The following is a 14,392-nucleotide window of genomic DNA, read 5'->3' as shown; positions in this document are numbered from 1 at the left end:
TCCATCCAATCGAAGCAGTATATGATCGATCTATCCATCTCCACACTAGTACACCAAACGTTGCATTTGCAGAATGTTTTACAGAGTGCAGTAATGGTAGCGCTTCCGGGCTACTTTGCATTTCCCCTCTTTCTGCGAATAGCAAATTGATTCGCTGGAGATTACGTCTGTTCTCCACTTTTGGTTTCACAGCAGAAGCAACATTTGAGAGCAAAGGCCATTGGGTTAGCAGTGAAAAGGAAAAAGAAGTGGGAGACCGTAACAGACGAACAATACAAGAGGAAGCTCTCCTACAGTGACAAGTGACAATACAGCGTTAATGGGTGTTTGCGATACGGGAATTGGCCCTTTGTACACCATCGCGGTGTTGTTCTTGTTGCACAAACTTATGGCCCCCGTATGAAGAAGAACACATCCACTTTGTGTTGCTATATTGATTCTGCAATGGATTGCAATTCAGTTGATAACAAACTGTTTGAAACTAAAAATCTAATTAGTGTCGTCAATTATTTTTTATTGGGGTAATCGGATATTACACAAAGAAACATCTTTCTCTGAAACTCCGAACAAGCTACAAAACTATAATGAAGAAGCCACACGAAAGGCGGTCCTGAGTGCATAACAAATAGGAGATTGTACCATAGGGGAGTGATGTATCAACAAGTTGGTGAACAATTGGGTCTGTTGCATCTACCATGGAAAGGTTGTCTCTTTGTTCTTTGTTGAGCTTCCATTATTAGATTCTCCCTGCCACTTCTTTCAGTTTATGCAGTTGGTTATCTAAAGTGCGGATCTATTCCATAAATCAGATGATATCCCACGGGGGTATCTAGATGGTTTGTATACTTGTTCCTCATGATTGCTATTGTAGAGAACCTATTACTTTCACAAAAAGCCCACTCACTTTATTGCCCCAGCCTCTGTAATCTAACTCATCACACTCCCCTCATTGCTTTTCATTTTACGCTTCCTTCCCCTCCCTCATTTAAAATGTTCTTTCTTTTCTTTGTTACTTGATAAACTCCTATCTTGTTAGATAGTCTTGTAACCGATTACACGACCCGATTTCCTGTGCATTTATTTTTCATATAAAAAGGATCATCAATTCCTTGAGATCAGACTTCTAGGGAATATTCCCAATCGTCCTTCAAATTTACATTTCTTTCATTACTCAATTAACTATTCCCACTTTACACAATATACCCAATCGTACACTATCCATAACAAGACATACACACAACAAATCTCATCATGTCAGTTAAAGCATTAGGAGCAAGCACACTCAGAGGCATCTTCGCGAAACCAAACACACTTGGCAAATCAGCCAGCACAATACTCAACTTCAAACTGCTGCCAAAGGAAAGCTTACTGAATATCATTACGCGAAGCGACAAAGAAATTGGAGGGTTTTCAGACGTCAATTTTGATTACGATGCAGTAGAAAAGTGTGCACATTTCCATGGCAACTTATCATTGGACTTGCCAAAGGACAATCCACAGGTCACTAGGTCAGGATATGCCATGTTTAGAACCAAGGATCAGCCACTGAGCATTGTGTGGGGAGATAAGTACTGGGACTGGAGCGACTATAGTGCATTAGCTTTGCGGGTCAAAGGTGATAGAAGGAAATACATTGTCAATATACAAGCCAACACTCCATTGGTGACGGACTTGTTTCAACATCGGTTGTTTCTTCAGAATCCAGGACACTGGGAGACAGTTGTGATTCCACTTCACGATTTTGTAATGACCAATTGGGGTGTCATACAAGATGGATCAGAGCTTAACAAGTCAGAGGTAAAGACAGTGGGTGTTGGGTTGCTTGATAAACAATATGGTCCTTACTCGTTAAAAATTGATTGGATCAAGGTCATGAGTGGATTTGATGTGTCGGAGATTGCCAAGGATGAGAAGTTGACCATTTTGAATGACGATGCTATGGATGAAACGCCACTTTACGGGCATGATACTTTTACCAAAGAAAATCACTAAGTAAGCTCTACTGTATAGTTTTGTTGAATTAATAAATTATCATAAACAGCTTTTCCATGATTTTGTAAAACGTGGGTCTCATCATAGCTTACACAAAAGCCAACCATATCCGAGACCTTTCCAAAAAGTTGCTGACACAAGAATTCCCCTCCTCGTTACTCTTACCTCAAGCAATGACATCAAGATATAGAGTTGAATACGCCCTTAAGTCTCATCGTAGAGATGAATTCATTGAATGGATCAAGGCTCTACTTGCTTGCCCATTTGTGTTGCATGCAGATATTGAGAGTTTTGATACTGAATTCCCTGAGTTGTACAATCTTCCAGAGGATTCGGAGAGATATTACAAAAACCATGAATTCAAAATCGCTCAAGATTGCCAAAATCGTTATTTGCAGATCTTTAAAGATGTGGAAACGTTAATTGATCACACTCGAGTCATTGATAAGTTGAATGATCAAGATCCAACTCGGAATGCAACAAGTCGTTTGAGAAATTTAGTTCCTTCTTTGGGGAGGTTTTTCACTCGATTACCCTTGGCTGAAGCGTTTTTAGTAGAGGATAAAAGAAGGGCCATAAGTAAGAGGAGATTAGTCAGCCCTTCCTTTAATGATGTGCGTATGATTTTGAATACAGCACAGATCATGGCATTGACCAATATAAACCACAACAAAACCGATAGTCACATCAAGTTGATTACATTTGATGGAGATGTTACGTTGTACGAAGATGGACAGTCTTTGGATGAGTCAAGTGCCGTGGTTAAACGGTTGGTGACATTGCTACAATTGGATTTATTTGTTGGTGTTGTTACCGCCGCTGGATATCCATCACAAGCTGGTGCTGACAAATACTACGAACGTTTGAAGGGTTTGATTAATTATTTGAACCATAATGATTGTATATTGACACCACATCAACGAGAAAACTTACTTGTTATGGGAGCAGAATCAAACTATTTGTTCCGATACAATAACGAAATGAAAGGGTTGAAATTCATTGACAGTGATGACTGGTTATTACCAGAAGTCAAGAATTGGGATATTAACAAAATCGATTACATAATGCACACCATTCACGATCATTTACAACATCTTCGTATGAAGTTTAACCTTGAAAGTACAACTTCAATAATTAAAAAGGAACGATCAGTGGGTATCATCCCAAATGCTGGATGCAAGATTTTACGTGAGCAGTTGGAGGAAATGGTTCTTTCTTGCTCGAATAAGTTGAGCATTATTTTACAAACTATTTCAAAGACCAAGTCAGATCTCGCAGAACTGACAGAGGTTAAAGTAGCACCCGATAAATCGCCAAGATCACTTGCTTTGAGCGAAATCAAAGTGTGCGCATTCAATGGAGGTAGTGATGTTTGGGTCGATATTGGTGATAAGGCACTTGGTGTAGAATCGTTGCAGAAATATATTTGTCAGCTGGGTGACTTGGATGTATGCCCCATCACGAAATCTGAGAGTTTGCACATTGGTGATCAATTTGCGAGTTTGGGTGCTAATGATTTCAAAGCTAGATTGAGTGCATGTACTGTTTGGATTGCGAATCCAGCTGAAACAGTTGCAATTTTGGATGATTTAATTTCATTTATGAAGTAGATTATAGAGATACAATTAGAAAAAGTGAGAAAGCAAAATGTAGTAGTAATTTTAGGTAACTTTTATTGTCCTTAACTTGTCATCAACGGCAAACCATAGATGATTGGAGCTGAACCATTCAAATACTTGAGTATACACACCTCTCTACTCAATCTTACGGCTTCAGCAATATTGATCTTTTCTCCGTCTTCATCAATGAGTCCCCATTTGCTAAACATCGATAATGTGAATGCATCAATGTCCTTGTCAGTAACGTCCCATAGATTAGCAAGCACAAGAGGCGATCCACAATTTAGCCAATTGAATATGCCACCCAGTGGTTCAAAACGTCCATGATCTTGTAATTCACCTGAAGAACAACCAATTAATAAACATGGGGGTAAATGAGTATGTTTCGTTGCCAAAAATAAGGCACTTGGCTTGACATACTGGTCACAACCACCATGTCCAATGTAAACAAACAACTTGGAGTCAAGTATATCATCGACAATTTTTTCCTCATTGGGCTTGACACCGGCCAACCCTTTCCACGTTTTGCATTTTTCAATTACAGGTTGGAATCTTTGCTCACTGGTTTTCAAATCGCCACCGGGGTTAATTAGGTAGTAAACCTCGTTCTTTTTCACTCGAGATTGCTGGTTCAATGCATCCACAAGCATGGATACGCTAGGCATCCGGCAGACAGATTTACTTCTTAGAAACAGCAAAGATTCCCAGGGAAAGAATGAGCAACGGGCACTCGGGATCAACACAATGTGGTCCGACGATTGCCTATTCTGACACTTATCAATCAAGCTAGCAATTGATTCGTGCAACTTTTCAAAATTGACACGTGTGGCTTCAACATCCAAATGGAAGCTCAAAATTTCCATCAAAAATGCTAATAGGTCGTCAATACATGCGCGATCATAACTTTCCAATCCGTAAAAGCATTCGTATACGACCTCATTCAACGATATGGAATGTTCAATCTTTTCAGATATATGGCTCCTCAAGATCTTTATCAAATCGAGTCTAAATTCTCCAAAAGTTGATCCAACCGGTTCAAAAATACCACGAAACCCACCAAACCAAAACCTCTCAACATGCAGTATAAGGTCTTGCAATTCATAATCTAAAGTAAATCTTGTTTTCCACCATTTTTTGCGATCCTGAGTAGTCTTTACTAACGATGTGGTTGAGTAAAGAGTCGACTTTCGATTTTCTTGGAATATTCTCTTAAATTCTCTCTTCATTTCGTCAAACCTTAAGGTTCCGACCGACTCACGTTGTTTAAATCTTGTCACTGAAAGACGTATAAAAGTGGGGAGATTTCCAGCTCGTATTTTCGAAATCAACAAGTCTCCAGTGCGTTCACAAATATCAATAGTAACAACATTCCAGTTGGGTGGTAACATGCTCAAAGCAATCTTGAATTGGCTTAATTGTTGATCATAAGGCACAGGTTCTTCTTCGTGAACATCTGGGGCAAGCTCCTTCTCCTCCAATGTCGCGAGCCTTTTATTATCAGCAAATGGTCTTGACTTGATCCGATCTTGAATGAAATACAACTGATACAATAAGTCCTTTCCGCGATAAGCGCTGATTGAAGATATCAAGTGAGTGCATTGTGATAATAAATAAAGTCGTCTTTTCTGTTCAAAGATACTAGATTCCGTATGTTGTAATTTTGTTAATAAGCAATCCTTGATTCTGCCCAACTCAATGAATATTTTCAGAGCATCTGGATGTAATGTAACCTCACCATTGGTGATTGATGGAAACATCTGAACATGGTCAGGAAATGAACCAAACGTTTTGAAATCATTCAATTGGCGAATGCAACAAGTAAAGGAATCCTCAAGTTGTTGAAGATCATCAGGCAAGTTTATATACAGGAAGTATGGGGAAAGTTGCAACGTGGGATGATGATTCTCATCATGTAATGAGGTTTTTATGTCATGTTTGTCGCGTAATGATTCCATTATGAACTTGAGTTGACGTACACTGGGATTTGACTTGACAAACTCTTGATCATCTTCAGCTTCGTCCACGAATTTATCCGAATTCAGGAGCATTCCGAAAATTTGAATCTTGTATTTATTTACTTGATTAATCAATGGTGCTTCCACCAGATCGTTTAGCTTTTTCCATTCATTCAAGTAAGCGGGCAAGTTTCTTGAGAGGCCAAGACCAATCAACGAGTTAATGGCAAGCTCATACAGATCAAACAATAAATGATTCGTTTCCCAAATAAGTTCATTTGCCACCGAGATGTTCAAATAAGAAGGACATTTTTTTGAAATCAAGTAAAGTATTCTCATTGCTTTTTTGATACACGAATGTGAGCCGACGCGATCCTTGGTCTTCATTCGTGCTGCAAGAAGCTGGACTTTCGCCAATAGAAGGAAATTTCTCAACTTGTCCAAAATAGGTAATGATTTTGACAGGGAGGGGTTGAATTCAGGTCTTTCCTTGAGAACTGCCACTAATGATTTGAATTTGGCTTGTGAGGTGGCGAAATCGTGGGCGATGTGGTACTTGATGCTCTCCATCTTGTAATTAACTACATCCTGGAACTGAAGGTATTTAGTCAGACTAATCAATTGCTGAAGCTGGTAAATTGAATCCCCCCAACATGAATGCATGGATAACTTTTCAGACACATGACACAAATGGAAATGTAAGAAAATCTTGAGGTGGTCGTGAAGTATTGGAACTTGTACCAAGTTTTTAGTAATCTCCTTGACTTCCGAGTACAATCCGTTGAATTCAAGAAACAATATGGCATTTTTAACTATCGATACCTCAAATTCCTCAATTTCGTAAAAGTGCAGGGCCCAATGTTCAAGTTTTTCACAAACACGAAACAACACTTCTTTGCTCCAATCTTTACCACACATTTTGGCCATTTCGATGCCAACAAATGCAAGCAAAGTGCAATTCTTTGGCGCCTTCAAGTTTAAATGTTCGATTCCAGCAACATTGTAGTAACTTATTTGTACCTGCAGTGTCAATTTGTCATTAAGGAAAGTGACCTTTTCCACGAGTGAATTGCATACTAGCATTTTCTGTGTCTTACAATTGCCCATATTCTCGATTAGCTTGATCACCAAGTTGAAACGAAATTGTTCGTCGACTTCATTCATGCACTCCACAAGTTCAACGTTGCTCTGTAACATTTCCACAAGTAACTCGATTGTGATTGAGTCAATTTTGGAAGACAACTCGCATGCTTTTAGTAACACTTTCATCATTTCTGGACTATATTGATGAATGAGTTTTAATTTCCCCACTAAGAGTTCAAAATTTTTGTCCGATGATTGATGCTGCAAGATTGTGAACTCATAATTGATGGCCAATTCCAATAGATAAATATCATTGGTTTTGTTTCCCAATTTGAACAATAAGTTTGATACATTGCGAATTCTCTTATACTGGGCGTGGCATTTGAAAATTTGGTACAATTGTTCGAGAATGGGTACCAAGTGGGGACTTAAATTCGCCTGACAAAACAACGTAACCGAGTCAAGCAAAAGTAGGCGGTGAATTGGCAAATCAACCTCTTGTAAATCTGTGAAAGTGTCAAGAGTTGACTTGATTGAGTCGTAATCCGTTACTTTTGATGTAGATGGAATGTCATGCGATGATTTTGAAGAGCTCTTTGTTTTTGAAACACAGTTCGCCAATCTTACTACCTCTGCTTGTTTTAAATCCAAGTGCATCGACTTTTGCAAATACTCAGATCCTATGCATTTTGTATCCCGTATAAATCTTTCCATCCCAGGTAGCATATCCAAGCTTTCCATGTCATTATCTCCAGTAAATTCCATCAATTTGACCTTTAAACAGTTGAGTTCTAACTTGAACTGCATTTTTTGTTTCCCTAACACTTTGGCAAATGCCTTGATCAATTTAATACAATTTGACGTATACTTTTCATTCAGAGGTGCTTTGTTTATCCAAAGTCTTTGATTACTCGTTGTGAGAAACAAAGCAGGTATACCTGGTATTATCTCGATTCTTTCAGCCTTCGTCAAATTGTTTTTTGCAAGACTGTGTGCAAGCCATTGGAGGGTGAAAAAATGGTATGCTATGATAAGTTGAGTCAACTGTGGGTCACAGTCAACAACCGGAATCCCATTCACCAAAGCTGATAGATCAATCTTGTTGACGGAACAATTCAATCGTGTTGCTATCTGTTGATACGTGTTTTCCAATTGATCGTACACCATATCGTACTGCTTCATTTCAAATAACTTCACCACCAACAATTGATGCTTCTTCACAGTTTCTAGCCACCTGGTATAGTTCCTTTCGTATATGGAGTATAGAAACTGCAATTTGACGTGAATAGACTGCACATGCTGAATATCAATATTTGGCAATAACTCATCTAGTGCCCTTGAACATGAAAATTCAAGTGATTTGACATCGAATTTTGGAAGATTGACTTTTCGAGAAGTTGCGAGCGGTTCAACATGCAGTGACTGTATGTAGGATAGTAGAACTTGATCCAATGGGTCCATGCTTGCTTTTCCCTGTAGTGTATGAAGTTTGGTACGAAAACGCTCATAACAAGAAACTGGAATAAAAAAATAAAAAAGGTAAACAAAAAGTACTTTTGTGCAAAACGATGCTACCTAAACGTGACACACTCAATTTCACTATGACTACAACATCCACAGCATGTCTTGCGATTGACTGCGACGAAAGAAACCTTTCACCAACTAATCACATCGAATTCAGCTATTTGAAACTATTTACAAGCGAATATTTATCACCTTAAAATAATCTTTCACCTCTGTGTTCTGCATCCATTTCCTCTTGACTAAACTTCTCCTTATCTTCCAATCTTTGCAATGCCCTTCTCTTTGCCTTTACAGTCTTGGCTTTTCTTTCACCACCATTCTTTTTGACTCCTCGTTTATGTTCTCTTAATGGTTCTAGATCGTTGACAAATTTATGTTTCCATCTCAACATGTATCTTCTGGTTCTAGTATCAATACCCATGTCCTTCATTTTCTTACTTGGTGTTTCAATAAACTTGTTCAAGTCACCTTCAAACAAATCCAAGTGCTCAACGCAGTTGCGTCCGATCAACGTGAGAAATGTCTTAAGGTCATGTACATTCTCTTTGGTATATGTGGAAGTGTTTGTTTTGTAGTTGACAATTGATTGCGAAAAACTCCTCATAGGAAGAGTCACAGGAGCATTAGATGGCTTCAAAAGCGTACTTCTTTGTGCATTGAAAGGTCTTATTAGTGATCTGAACATTTGGTGATTGTTGGTTATATAAGACTGGAAAATTTTCAGCTGAATTTTTTTTTTTTTCTCTTTAATTTTTTTCTACTTTTTTATTCCTTTAACAAAGATATAGGATCTACAAACACCTTGCTTTATGTGTATCTTTATCTCTTCTTTCTGTTACTCTATAAAGCTGGTACTTACAATAAGTTTTTGTTTTTGAACTCGGCCAATAAGGAGTGTCCTAATCTTGCTGGAGATTTTTCAACAACAACACCAGCGGATTCCAAAGCGGCAATCTTGGATTTGGCATCACCTTTACCTCCGGCAACAATAGCACCAGCATGACCCATTCTTCTACCTGGTGGAGCGGAGACACCAGCAATAAAACCAACAACTGGCTTAGCACCTTCTGGTCTAGTCAAATTGTGTTGTTTCAAAAATTCAGAGGCTTCTTCTTCGGCACTTCCACCGATTTCACCAATCAAGATAATACCTTCGGTCTCTGGGTCATTCAAGTACAAAGTCAATGCATCAATAAAGTTGGTACCTGGGAATGGATCACCACCCATACCAATAACCAAAGATTGACCTAAGCCAACAGCAGTAGTTTGAGCAACGGCTTCATAAGTCAAGGTACCAGATTTCGAGATGACACCTACCTTACCTCTCTTGTGTATATTGGATGGCATAATACCAATCTTACATTGATCTGGGGCAATCAAACCAGGACAATTTGGACCAACTAATCTGGTCTTATCTTGACTCTTTAAAATTTGGGCAATTCTAACCATATCTTTTTGTGGGATACCTTCGGTAATAGCAACAACCAATGGAATTTCAGCACTGATTGCTTCTTCAATAGCACCTGCAGCGAGTGGTGGTGGAACAAAGATACCACTAGCAGTTGCACCAGCTTCCTTCATAGCTTCAGCAACAGTGGCGAAAACTGGTCTGTCCAAGTGGGTTTGACCAGCCTTTTTAGGATTTATACCACCAACAACTTGTGTTCCATAAGCAATAGCTTGTTCAGCATGGAAAGTAGCTTGTTTACCAGTGAACCCTTGGTAGATAACCTTAGTATCCTTGGTAACTTTCAAGTTTGGAATTGTTGATGCATAGTTTTTAACAATTGGTGACGATTTGAAACCACGAATGAATTGTTTACTCAACATGATGGAATATGTATCTGACGGGGGGTGGGAATGGGATCTAGAAGAAATCTAAGGTTGAAAAAGTTCTGGAGCGAATTTTTTGTTGGCCGACTAAATTTTTTTATGAATTTTTCTTTGTTATTTTTTTTCTTCTTCTTCTTCGTCCGGTTGTGTTGCGTTATTGTAGTTGTGTGTCGTTTGTTGAGAGAAATTATTTTTAGTTAAAGCCGGTTTAAAACGGGTGGTATTTACAACCGAGACTGTTCCAACTAGGTAACACTATAGGACTTATGACTTGTGGAGATAGATGTATCCCTATCTTAAAGGGAGCATCTACCTGCAGAGGGCGTATTTTGTAGCTGCAGCAGATACCAACGTGGGACTGAATTAAATTGACGCATCTCCGAGGTCTCTCGTCTTTTTACGCAAAATCAATTTCATTCGCCGGGTTTAGTAATGAAAGAGGGGTAGCTGCCATATTGTTGCACGTATCATCCTTCGCGTGGCTATAGGAGCTTAAGTTTTGCTCTGACTATAGTACTTTGTCTCTACTGTAAGCCAATTGAGCTGTGTGAGCTTCAGTTTAATCGCACTGTGCGTAGTAACTGTCTCTCTCATTAAGTACTACTCGCTCTACTTTTTTCTCTCTTTACCTTGGTTGTGCACCGCGAAAGATGAAAAATTGCCAAAAGCCATAGTCAAATCATCAAGTCAGCATATATACATCATCAACACTATGCTGGAGCCTATAAACCCACCAACGTCGCCACCGTATACAGAATCGGGTGCAGGGACACCTCTCCCTTCGTCTCAACCGGACTATTATCATGACCTGGAACAAGAGCCTGTATTGAAAAAGCTGAAACCTAATTCACCGGGTGGCGAGAATGGAACCCCACTGGGAACAAATACAGGCGGCGCAACGACTCCACAACCATCATCTAGCGGAGCACACCACCAACCACCGAAAAAGCTGAGTGCGGAAGCCTTAAAACGTCGTCGAGAAAACCGTCAAAGAGCAGCAGCAGCATTGGCTCAAAATTTGAAAAATTCAGGCGTAGGTCGATTTGAACAGGAAAACGGATTTGGATTGACCAGTGTACGGACTATACCGTTGATTAACCAAAAAAATTATTTCACTGAATACTTGAAGAAAGATGAACAGGTTGGATTCATCAGGAATTGGCGATTTGAACGTGATTTGGCAACAAAGTTGAAAAAATTGAAACAAAGTGGAGGTAGTCTGGAAGAGTTGAAGAAATTGGAGGAAATAAAAAACTTTGATGACTTTGACTTGAAAAATATTGAGAATGAGTTGAAACTGAAAAACGGTGGTGTTACAGCCATAGCTGATGATGATGAAGAGGACGACGATGAAGGGGAAAATGAGACCGAGGAGGTTCGACAAGAAAAGGCAAGGATTGGAGAAGATGTGCTTGTTTTGCAACCTGGGTCAGCTTATATACGTATCGGACGTGCTACTGATGCTGTACCGCTAGTGATTCCTAATGTGATAGCTGTAAAGACAACGCAAGCCACATCCGAAACTGATTTTTTTCCACAAAGGCATATCGAAGGTGACAAGGTGACCATTGATGAAGATTTTGAACTGCAACGACTTGCTGCTTCAAAAGACTTTCGTGCACGAATGAGATACTATAAGCGGAGAATATTGCCCAATTCACGAGAAACAGTGGCTAATTACAACAAAAAGCAAGAGCCTGAGACTATAGCAGACCATAATGATCCCAATAAAAAAGAATGGATCAGCCCTGATCCTGCACATAGTTACTACACAGGGGATGAGGCATTAGCGTTGAAGTTAGAACCAGGCTGGAAACTTCGTTACCCAATGATCAACTCTATTTTCAATGAATACTGTCCTGATTATAAATCACGTCAAGATTTGTTGGGGGATTTGGTGCACATAATTGAAGATGCATTGCAAAAAATGGAAATCTCCAATCTCGCCAACTTGAAGATCATGTTGGTTATACCTGATCTTTATGACAAATCATATGTAGAAACTTGGTGTGATTTGTTGCTACGCTTCATTGGATTTGGAAAAATCGGTATTCTACAAGAAGCTGTTGCTGCTACGTTTGGCGCCGGTGCTTCGACTGCATGCATAGTTGATGTTGGTGCTCAAACCACAAAAATTAGCTGCGTTGATGAAGGAATGATTATTAATGACTCGAGAATTTTGTTAAATTATGGTGGCGACGCAATCACTGACACTTTTGTTAAATTGATGTTGGAAAACTGGTTCCCGTATCGTGATATTAACTTGGCAAATTCTTATGATTGGCAGTTGGCTCAATCTTTGAAGGAGAATTTCATCACATTTCAGGACGCTGATATTGCAATACAGTTGTACAATTTTTATCAACGAAGTCCATTCAAGTCGACTGAAAAATATGAATTCAAGGTATTTGACGAGGTCATGTTGGCTCCTATGGGACTATTCTTTCCGGGACTATTTCAATCTACAAAATGCCCCTCATTGAACAGTTCTACTAAGCCCCAAAATCTCACATTGAAGCATTTGTTCCCACAGGCTTTGGATCAATACACCGGTAAACCAAATAACCCTGTCAGCAAAAGCCAAACAAGATTGAAAACAAGTTTAAACTATTGTGATATGGAAGAGCTGCAACTTCTCGTGAAGTTGGTTGAAGGAGATGATGAGGAAAACGACGAGGAAGCACTTATTGATGTACCGTTAGAGAAAGCTATTGTTGAGTCAATAACCAATGCAACATTATCTTGTGGTGACTTTACGAAAATGAAGAAATTTTACGATAACATTTTGATTGTTGGTGGTGGATTAGCCAAGATCAACGGCTACGACTTGGTCTTAACTGACAGATTGAACATTTGGAGACCTCGTGTCTTATCAACAACATCATTTGAAGAGATAGTTGACTATCTCAAACAATTGATGAGTGATGCCATAAGTCAAGCCAAACAAGCAATGCCCTCTTCCGAGGAAGCCAATCAAGAATTGGAAATTGAATTGTCACCAGAGGCACTTGATCTACATCACATTGACCAGCTAATCAGCCAAGGCTCGGTACTCCCCATCACGATTCTACCAACGCCACGTGAATTTGATCCCCTGATGTTGACTTGGAAAGGTGGCTCAGTTTACAGTAGATTGAAAGTTGTCAATGAAATGTGGATTAGCCAAAAAGATTGGGATTTATTAGGAAGTCGAAGTTTGTACTACAAGAGTATATTTAATTACTGAAAGTATGAAAGAAATACACATTTCACAAAACTCTTTTTGAAATAATTTATTAAATCAACGAAACTATACAGTAGAGCTTACTTAGTGATTTTCTTTGGTAAAAGTATCATGCCCGTAAAGTGGCGTTTCATCCATAGCATCGTCATTCAAAATGGTCAACTTCTCATCCTTGGCAATCTCCGACACATCAAATCCACTCATGACCTTGATCCAATCAATTTTTAACGAGTAAGGACCATATTGTTTATCAAGCAACCCAACACCCACTGTCTTTACCTCTGACTTGTTAAGCTCTGATCCATCTTGTATGACACCCCAATTGGTCATTACAAAATCGTGAAGTGGAATCACAACTGTCTCCCAGTGTCCTGGATTCTGAAGAAACAACCGATGTTGAAACAAGTCCGTCACCAATGGAGTGTTGGCTTGTATATTGACAATGTATTTCCTTCTATCACCTTTGACCCGCAAAGCTAATGCACTATAGTCGCTCCAGTCCCAGTACTTATCTCCCCACACAATGCTCAGTGGCTGATCCTTGGTTCTAAACATGGCATATCCTGACCTAGTGACCTGTGGATTGTCCTTTGGCAAGTCCAATGATAAGTTGCCATGGAAATGTGCACACTTTTCTACTGCATCGTAATCAAAATTGACGTCTGAAAACCCTCCAATTTCTTTGTCGCTTCGCGTAATGATATTCAGTAAGCTTTCCTTTGGCAGCAGTTTGAAGTTGAGTATTGTGCTGGCTGATTTGCCAAGTGTGTTTGGTTTCGCGAAGATGCCTCTGAGTGTGCTTGCTCCTAATGCTTTAACTGACATGATGAGATTTGTTGTGTGTATGTCTTGTTATGGATAGTGTACGATTGGGTATATTGTGTAAAGTGGGAATAGTTAATTGAGTAATGAAAGAAATGTAAATTTGAAGGACGATTGGGAATATTCCCTAGAAGTCTGATCTCAAGGAATTGATGATCCTTTTTATATGAAAAATAAATGCACAGGAAATCGGGTCGTGTAATCGGTTACAAGACTATCTAACAAGATAGGAGTTTATCAAGTAACAAAGAAAAGAAAGAACATTTTAAATGAGGGAGGGGAAGGAAGCGTAAAATGAAAAGCAATGAGGGGAGTGTGATGAGTTAGATTACAGAGGCTGG

At 39.2% G+C, this 14,392-nt stretch overlaps 7 protein-coding genes across 7 annotated transcripts; 3 read left to right on the top strand and 4 right to left on the bottom strand. All coding sequences in view use genetic code 12, as the record gives it.

Moving 5' to 3' along the window:
• Nucleotides 1–1,251: 1,251 nt before the first annotated feature.
• CPAR2_109460 (CIA30 family protein) lies at nucleotides 1,252–1,992 on the top strand (the record flags this gene model as incomplete). The annotated part of the gene is made up of 1 exon (XM_036807230.1): nucleotides 1,252–1,992. The coding sequence occupies one exon, from the start codon at nucleotides 1,252–1,254 to the stop codon at nucleotides 1,990–1,992; it is 741 nt and encodes a 246-aa protein (XP_036664087.1).
• Nucleotides 1,993–2,165: 173 nt separating this feature from the next.
• ISN1 (IMP 5'-nucleotidase) lies at nucleotides 2,166–3,602 on the top strand (the record flags this gene model as incomplete). The annotated part of the gene is made up of 1 exon (XM_036807229.1): nucleotides 2,166–3,602. The coding sequence occupies one exon, from the start codon at nucleotides 2,166–2,168 to the stop codon at nucleotides 3,600–3,602; it is 1,437 nt and encodes a 478-aa protein (XP_036664086.1).
• Nucleotides 3,603–3,673: 71 nt separating this feature from the next.
• Nucleotides 3,674–8,110, bottom strand: ESP1 (separase; the record flags this gene model as incomplete). Its single annotated transcript, XM_036807228.1, has 1 exon — nucleotides 3,674–8,110. The coding sequence occupies one exon, from the start codon at nucleotides 8,108–8,110 to the stop codon at nucleotides 3,674–3,676; it is 4,437 nt and encodes a 1,478-aa protein (XP_036664085.1).
• A 256-nt stretch (nucleotides 8,111–8,366) lies between these two features.
• CPAR2_109430 (mitochondrial 37S ribosomal protein mS41) lies at nucleotides 8,367–8,858 on the bottom strand (the record flags this gene model as incomplete). The annotated part of the gene is made up of 1 exon (XM_036807227.1): nucleotides 8,367–8,858. One exon carries the CDS (start codon nucleotides 8,856–8,858, stop codon nucleotides 8,367–8,369), a length of 492 nt encoding a protein of 163 aa, XP_036664084.1.
• A 170-nt stretch (nucleotides 8,859–9,028) lies between these two features.
• On the bottom strand, nucleotides 9,029–10,003 carry LSC1 (succinate--CoA ligase (GDP-forming) subunit alpha; the record flags this gene model as incomplete). The annotated part of the gene is made up of 1 exon (XM_036807226.1): nucleotides 9,029–10,003. One exon carries the CDS (start codon nucleotides 10,001–10,003, stop codon nucleotides 9,029–9,031), a length of 975 nt encoding a protein of 324 aa, XP_036664083.1.
• Nucleotides 10,004–10,718: 715 nt separating this feature from the next.
• On the top strand, nucleotides 10,719–13,232 carry ARP8 (Arp8p; the record flags this gene model as incomplete). Its single annotated transcript, XM_036807225.1, has 1 exon — nucleotides 10,719–13,232. The coding sequence occupies one exon, from the start codon at nucleotides 10,719–10,721 to the stop codon at nucleotides 13,230–13,232; it is 2,514 nt and encodes an 837-aa protein (XP_036664082.1).
• An 81-nt stretch (nucleotides 13,233–13,313) lies between these two features.
• Nucleotides 13,314–14,054, bottom strand: CPAR2_109400 (CIA30 family protein; the record flags this gene model as incomplete). The annotated part of the gene is made up of 1 exon (XM_036807223.1): nucleotides 13,314–14,054. The coding sequence occupies one exon, from the start codon at nucleotides 14,052–14,054 to the stop codon at nucleotides 13,314–13,316; it is 741 nt and encodes a 246-aa protein (XP_036664081.1).
• Nucleotides 14,055–14,392: the final 338 nt, after the last annotated feature.

Source organism: Candida parapsilosis, contig 005569 (assembly GCF_000182765.1).
Source record: "Candida parapsilosis strain CDC317 annotated contig 005569".
In the NCBI taxonomy this organism is placed as follows: Eukaryota; Fungi; Ascomycota; class Pichiomycetes; order Serinales; family Debaryomycetaceae; genus Lodderomyces; species Lodderomyces parapsilosis.
This window is presented reverse-complemented; position numbering and strand designations above follow the sequence as displayed.